This window comes from Triticum aestivum, chromosome 3D, assembly GCF_018294505.1.
Source record: "Triticum aestivum cultivar Chinese Spring chromosome 3D, IWGSC CS RefSeq v2.1, whole genome shotgun sequence".
Classification (NCBI taxonomy): Eukaryota; Viridiplantae; Streptophyta; class Magnoliopsida; order Poales; family Poaceae; genus Triticum; species Triticum aestivum.
In genome coordinates, this window is record NC_057802.1 from 92,387,623 (window position 1) to 92,395,408 (window position 7,786).

General features: G+C 48.8%; 1 protein-coding gene across 2 annotated transcripts; it reads right to left on the reverse strand.

The window, feature by feature from the left end:
* Positions 1–2,644: 2,644 nt before the first annotated feature.
* LOC123074232 (uncharacterized) lies at positions 2,645–7,507 on the reverse strand. 2 transcript variants are annotated; one of them, XM_044497126.1, is made up of 3 exons: positions 7,383–7,507; positions 3,039–3,813; positions 2,645–2,957 (listed from the first exon to the last, which is right to left on the reverse strand). In XM_044497126.1, the coding sequence occupies exons 2-3, from the start codon at positions 3,759–3,761 to the stop codon at positions 2,841–2,843; spliced, it is 840 nt and encodes a 279-aa protein (XP_044353061.1). In that variant the 5' UTR covers positions 3,762–3,813; positions 7,383–7,507; the 3' UTR covers positions 2,645–2,840. The 2 variants fall into 2 exon arrangements, with proteins under 2 accessions (XP_044353061.1, XP_044353060.1); XM_044497125.1 differs by having other exon boundaries at positions 7,367–7,496.
* Between the last annotated feature and the right edge of the window lie 279 nt (positions 7,508–7,786).

Genomic DNA, 7,786 nt, shown 5'->3' on the forward strand with positions numbered 1-7,786 from the left:
AAATTGCTATTATGAATATAGTTTATTTCACATAGATAATAAACTATTTGATGCAGTTCTTGTCCCTGGAGATTTGTCAAGATCAACTAACGGGTATCTTGAACCATCAACATCGCCTCCAGCTGACACCACCCTGTGCTCTGGGGAGTACACCGGGCCGCCGACAGCTGCTTAGGTGATGGCAGCGGCCGGGGCTGGTCTTCTTCTTGGCGCACGTGCGTTACCTCTCCAAGATCTACGAGCTTGGTGGCAGGTTGCTCATCCTCTGATGCTCGCTTGCTCACCCTGCTCGGCGTCTACCACCATGCCATCATCATTGTCATGCTACCTCTGGCTCGCCACTGGGATGGAGTTCTCATGTGGAGTTGTTTGGATGTGCGTGCAGGTGCAAGAAATTCAGGAAGTTGGGCAAAGAAGGGTCGTTCTGGAGGCCATCACTGTTGCGCATCGCCGTCCGGGCCAAAATCTTGTCAGATTATGCGTGGACATCAGCAACCTCGAAGCATGCTACCTTGTTGGAAATTGTAAGAACAATTGGCACAATTATTAATCATGTTCCCTTTCTTTCCTTTGTGCTTAGCGAATGTAACTGGTTGATCTTTCTATTGTTTTTGCTGTGTCAATAGATCCGATTGTATTTTTGGGGAGCCGGGAGGCAGGAGGAATGCTGGTGATGACCGCGACGGTGGGTGACACCGCCGGGAGGCAATGCACTCCCTGGGTGTCGTTCAATTAATCGGCATTGGTGCCACCAAGGACGATCACAACAGATGATATTTTTCCTTCGTTTTTCTTTCTGACGGTGGTGGATTGTTTGCTCCTTGATGCGTGGATTTTCAAATGTAGGCTGCTGGTGAGGAAACAAAGTTGGTGAAAATATCAAAGCTGGACAAAATAATAGAAACATTAAGCGCAGAATGTGCTGTACCTAAATTAGCTGCCTGGAAACATAGGGCCTGTGCTAAATGACTGAAGGGTGGGCAACAACTTCGAGCCGAGAAGTGGAGACCGGCGAGATAGGGTTCGGCCATAGCGTACTGCCTGGAAAGGAAGGCATTGCACTGGAGGGTGGCGCAGGTGGTAATGGAGGAGGCGGAGATGAGTATTGCGTCAGGCGGCAATCGGATTTAAGCATGGAAGATATGGGCATCGATATGAGAGAGGGCGAGAGCCATAGGAAAAGGGATCTGGTGAAGAAAGAACATGAGAGATGGGTGTGGGTCAGTGGGTGTTATCGGCCTGGCTAGGCCAACGTGGTACATGCGAACTTTTTTTCTTTTCTGAGTTGTACTAGGCTAAATCTCACTATATTTGTACGTGTTCATATGTGATTTCTTTTTCAAAACAAAATAAATAATGAAAATGTACAATAATGTAAAATCAAAATAAGCATGTTCATGAATTCAAACTCATTAACTCTTTTATTTTTTGTTACATATATATCCTTGTCATTTTGATGGTAAAAAAACTAATAGACAAACCACTGTTTTGGTATTATTACACATTCTTTATTTGTACTCACATATGCACTTATGAAGACGTGCGTTGCACGTGCACGCTTTACTAGTGTGAAGGAACAAGTGTAAAAGTTTCTGGTTGTAAGGGACAATGTATGTCCAAGAAGATGCAACCTCACTCACGGATGCTGGAACCAGACAGCGGAGAAGTTGTGACCGGCCGAGCGAGAAGCTGTAACTTTAGTTGGCGATGCTGGAACCCGCTGGGCGAGAAGTTGCAACCCTGGTTGGTAGTGTTGGGACCAGCCAACAGAGAAGATGCAACCTCACTCACCGATGCTGGAACCATACGACAAAGAACTTGTGACCAGGAGAAGTTGTAACCTTAGTCGTTGGTGCTAGAACCTGCTAGCACAAAAGCTGCAACCGGATGTAAGAAGCTGCAACTGTCGCTAGTGCTGGAACCAGATGACAAAGAAGTTACAACCAAACGAGGTGAGAAGCTACAACCTTAGGCATCGGTGCTGGAACTGGCTGGCGCAAAAGCTGCAACCCTGATGGAAGAAGCTGCAACTGTCGCCAGTGCTGGAACCAGATGACAGAGAAGTTGCGACCAACCGGGGCGAGAAGCTGCAACCTTAGGAATCGGTGCTGGAACCGGCCGGCACAAAAGCTGCAACACCGATGGAAGAAGCTGCAACCGTTAATGGTTGTGTTGCAACCGTCAGTGACCAAACGGCGAGGGCACAAGCTAGCAATGTGGCGAGGCTTTGACGGTGCTGCAACTGGAACGTGACGGGATGGCAAGGCGACTGGCGTGCGCATAGGGCATGTGGCAGCCGCGAGGGGGGGGGGGGGGAGACAGGGAAGACGATCTAATCAGGTGGTGATGCTAGGGCGCATCAGCCAGTGCGGGAGGTGGCCGATCTGAGCCTCCGCCGATCGCCAGCGCCCAGCGCTGCCCATTGTTGAAGTTACGTCTCGACTCGGTTGTTAATTCTAACAAAATGCTTCTCACACAAACAATAATACCCTCTAGTACTCACGTCCTGTTTTTGATATGCAATTTGGCAGAATTACGGCAGCGACCGCAGTCCGCAGAAGAAACATGCCCTCTCGTTAATTTATCACGACTAAACAACGAATTACCTAGAATACCAACTCGTATGGATAGCTATAATATTTCTCTCATAATACTCAGAAAAGTTGTGGACTTGGACTCGTATATCCTACTCCCTCCGTCCTATAATATAAGAGCGTTTTGACACCATAATTCATGATCCCCCTTCCTCTCATAAGTCATAAATAATAACAGGAAAATCGTATCAGAAAGTTCTAAAGAAGTTTTCTGGAACGAGCAAGTTCTGAAGAACTAGCAGTAAGTCATATATGAATGACTTCCTCGGGAGCTTCCCTTTTGCAGCGAGCATTCTTCTTGGGCAGAAAGACGTCAGTCAGCATGGTCTTGGACGTGAGCGAAGCAGCGAGTATCCCCAGTGCCTGCATTCCGAAAAGCAAAATTCAGTCAAGTGCACAGTGATTCCAAACCCAAAAGGAAAATCAGACCACGCACGGACGCACCTCTTCCTTGCCGACCTTCACCGTCCTCTCCTGCAGGGTGCTCAGGTCCTTGACGCCGCACCGCGCGAGCAGGGTGATGCCCGACACCACGTTGGACGCCGGAGCCACGGAGAGGTCGTCCCCGACAGTGTATGTCGGCTGCAGCGGAGTCGTCGTGGCCGCGGACCCCTTGGCTTCCACAAGTATGTGCCCCCCACACGTGTTCATCGGCCGCGAGCAGCTGGGGCAGACGCCGCCGCTGGCCGCCGAGAAGAATTTTGAGCAGACGTCAGTGCCACTGTCCGCCAAGAATGTGCTTGGGGGTATGGCGCAGAGAGTGGGGTCCATTGTTCTACCTTGGAACGCCAAGTAGCCCGGGGGAGCTTGCTTTTTACCTTCACAAGTGTATAAATAGGTGACGCCGTCGGTGTTGTTGTTGTTGGCGTTGCCGAGCTGCACACCCAGCAGCTGCTGCAGGCGGGAGAGCGCGGCGGGGGCGACCGCCGGGCTGAGGGGCAGCTCGCTGCTCTTGTAGCTTGCGTCCAGCTTCTCCATGCTGCCGAGCACGTTGCCGATGCTGCCCGACATGCGCTCCTTGGTCAGGAGGGTGGTGACGGTGCCTAGCGGTAGGGACAGGAGGCCGGTGAGGAACTCGACGAACTCGCTGCCGGCCTCGGCGAAGCACACCTTCTGAGACTTGCCTTCGATCAGGAGCTTCATCGATAACTCGTTGCTGGTGGCCATGCTATTGATTGAGATTCCCAAGGTTTCCTGTTACCTGTGTGGTTCCTGCTACCTGCCACGAGTAAGATGAAGCCAGGTAGATTTTCAGACTTTATAGCTATTGCTGTTCATTTTCTTACAAAATGGCAACACTTGGGAAAAAATTGTGCATATCAATCAATAGATTTTTGTAGACTTTACCCACCACCAAAGAGATCTCCATATGGTCAACTTGAAGGGTTAACCAAAAGCTAGCAAAAGAACTTTTTTCGAAACGTGCAAACCAACCTCATGTTTGTGATAAATATGCTCCCTCCCTTTCTTCATTTTGATTATTCAATTTTATCCGGTACACAACAAGGAACGCCACGTGCATAATATATGGAAATAGTACATGCATTTCTCTATAGTCGAAGTTAATTATTTTTCCCGCGTATTCAGCTCAACCAGTGTCTTTGAATGTATAAAGAATGAAAATGTTTTAGTAGCAATTTTTTTAATATACATTAGTGATTATTTTAAACAATATGGGTAACTGAAAAAAGACAGATGCAGTAGAGTAAGAGATCGATGCACAAGCGTTGAAGCATCTGGATATAAGACATTTAGCTGGAAAAAATATCCAATGACGAGAAGAATGGATAGAAAGAGACCACAATGTCCATGTTTAGCTAATTGTTGGCAGGAGGAGGATTAATTCAATCAAAGAGAGAAAAACGAAGGTTAGTACTACTCATCCGTTCGTAAATATAAGTCTTTTTAGAGATTCCACCATGAACTCTAAAATATGTCTATATATATTTGTAAGTAGTTTATAGTGAAATTTTTAAAAGACTTATATTTAAGAACGTAGGAAGTACGAAAGTTTATGGCTTTGCATGGCGGGCGTACACCTCAATGCCATGAATGATCCTTTGACACACCAAAGTCTTTACTGATAGACTGAGATATTTTCGGGAAGAAATATCTCAAAGCCCAGCCAAATCTGTTCTTTCACTATATGTACATTTCATATGTATAATTTTTTTATATACTCCAAATGACATGTCAGTGTCAATGTAGCGGAGGATTAAAATTGAACATGGTAACAAACACCAAGTATCACAATATGTTGATTAGTGAATCTAACAGGGCAAATGCATGAGCGAACCACTCAGATAGTGGTAAATTAAAAGCTAGGACAACACGTTTTCATGTGACCAAATCTGCTGGTTAATTTTGTTAGAACATCTCTAGTCGATCCCCTAAAACCGGTAGAATAGTAAAAATTTGGTTTTACTCTTTTAACCAGGAACTTACAGTGGAACATATATTTTACTCCGAGCCAAGCTGAGCGACTAAACTTACTCGACAACTCGGTCGCGGAGTAAAAGCACACCATGCCTCTGCCACCGCCCCCTCCCCAAATCCCCCGCCGCCCCCTACTTCCGCACCCCACCCATGCTCTCATGGCCTGATCCTATGGCCATCACTCTCCGTCACCCATCCGCAGCGTGGATCCGAGTTGCCACAAGCGTAACACCGGCCCATCTACCTCCTGCCGTTGTGCGACTCTTCCTCAAGCGTGTCCCCATCTGCTTCCCGTGGCAGGCTCACCGGCTTCCCTAAGCTCCCTGCTGCAGCTGCCATAGAGGTCGTACATCGGCGTGCAACAGCGGGCATGGGGACGTGGGTGACCGAGATAACGGACCAGCACACCCACAAGAAGCTTTGGCTTGGATCCTTCCACTCCACCGAGCATGCCGCCAAAGAATACGTCATTTGGTCGGTCAGTCCGGACGGCGCCGACGCCCACCGAAACTTTGAGTTTGTTGAGATGTTGTCGACCCGCGAGTGGTCACTGTATGGGAGGCAAGTGAGGAACGAGAGGTGAGGAAAAGCTTGGGGGAGGAGGCCTCCGATGAGGACAACGGAGGCAAGAGAGGTAGTGGAAGTGAAGGCAACAACAGAGGCAGCGGAAGTGGAGGCGGCAACGACCACGACTCTAGGACCGAATTTAGAAGAATCTTCTGTAACTACCCAGACAACGGCACATGCCCCAACCCCATGATCGGTGGGATGTCCAGGGATGTCTCTCATGATACAGATTAGTAAGTTTTAGTTTCGGTTAATTTAGTAGACCAAGTTTTGGTTAATTGCAATGTGAAATATTATTACTATCTGTTGAATTTTGGTTAAGTAAGTTTGCTTCGATCGAATTTATGTTCATCATATTCGAATTTGTTTTCTACTCCGTTATATTTATGGATCGGCTAGAAACGAGCAAAATTTAGACGAGTAAAATTACTCCACTAAGTTTACTCGACGATTTACTTGCAAATCCGGCCCCTCAAATGCCCGTGGACGCGACCAGCGCATCCGTGAACAGTGACCGGTTATGTCTCAAATTAGCCACTCTGCATTCAAGTTTCTCATATTTCAACCCCTAGATCCATACAAAGAATGCAAAAGAAATTCTACGTACTACATACTATGTATTACCCTAGCTAATCTTCATAGTCGAAGAAGTCCACCACGACGGTGCCGGGCGCCGGCTAGACGGGCGGGTAGGAGGGCTCCGGCTCATCCTCCTCCTGCTCGACCTCATCCATGTAGGCGAGCATCTCTGCTTTCTCCGCGGCCTCCATCTCCTGCCGGCGACGGCGTCTGGCCTCCGCAGCCGACTCTGAGCGGAGGGAATTGAGGACGGCATGCTGCTTCGCGTCGCCAGCGTCCCCACACCCTCCTTCTCCTCCGGCTCATCCTCGTCCTGCTCCTCGTCCTCGTCCTCCTCCACCACCTCCTCCTCCAACTCCTCCGGATCCACTGCATCTGGAGGTAGCCTCACGGCGATCCGGGCATCGCTCCTTGCCCGGATCTGCTCAAGGAGCTCGAGTCGGCGCTCCGGCGTTAGAAATGAGTGGCTCCTCACCCGGCGGCGTGGGCGCATGGCTACTAAGCGGACGGGGGGAGTGGAAAGTGGCGGCGGCGGCGGACAGACGGAGAAAAATGTGGATGATAGGGTTTCGGTGCCGCCGGTTGACTTAAATAGTCGGGCTAGGCACTACACGGCCCACCGGTGTGGCGTCACCCGGCGACATCGGTCGGACGGAGGAGACGAGCTTCGGACCGCCGGGTTTCCGGGCGTTTCCGCGTGAAACCCCGCCGTCAGTCCGACGTGGCGGGCGTGCCCAGGGCGCACCATATCTGCCCCATATTTTGGCTCGATATGAGGGGTGCCGGTCACCCCGGGCGTTTGAGGCCCGTTTAAGACATCCGTCTGGGTCAAATTTTCGTGACCCGTCACTAATCGGGTGGGCCGTCCGGGCGTTTGAACCCGGTTTGAGGCGCTCGGATATAGATGCTCTTATGTTCCTATCTTACAAGACATGAGCCAGAATTAATTATGATGACATCAACCATTAACAGATTAACATCCCTGTAGATCCACCTAGCTCACACCCGAACCCAACGCCTAGCCGGCCGCTACCTCCACAAACCACCCAAAGCATAGCGATCCTAGCGGATCACGACTTACGCGGAGATACTTACCAACGGCGTCGACCAAACAGCAGAATCGGTTAGGGCAGATTTTAACCATGGCGAGTACGATGATCTAAAATGAAGTTAGAGAAGTAGGTGTATACAGAGGATTTCGCTCACAGTGTTGCCGTCGTTGGTCCCGCCGGTGCCGCCTGCCGGCGACCGAGGAGGAAATTTAGCGATCGATCAGGGCGACGACTCCACGAGGGTTTTGCGGCTGCATTGCACTTCAATGGGCTGACCAGTTGGTTGGGCTATATATATGGGAGGGGAACTTTGGGGTTATATACATCCTATATGGAAAAATAATAATTAGTAATTAAATAAAAAGTCAAAAAATTCTGAAAATATTTTTAAAATAAACTTGACTGTACTTGTGAAAATAATTCACAAAAAGAAAAATATTTGATCAAAATAGTGTGAATGGTGACCTATAATAGCAAATAAATTTTGCTTTTTTGCCCTGAAGTCAACGCTGGGTTTTTGTCCGTAAAAATTTATATACTAGTGCATAAGAAAGTCAA

Bases quoted from the DNA above. Each gene is read 5' to 3' on its own strand.
- LOC123074232 (XM_044497126.1), bottom strand. From the start codon at position 3,761: ATGGCCACCAGCAACGAGTTATCGATGAAGCTCCTGATCGAAGGCAAG. The intron at 2,958-3,038 runs GTGCGTCCGTGC...TTCGGAATGCAG, and splicing joins TGAAGGTCGGCAAGGAAGAG to GCACTGGGGATACTCGCTGC.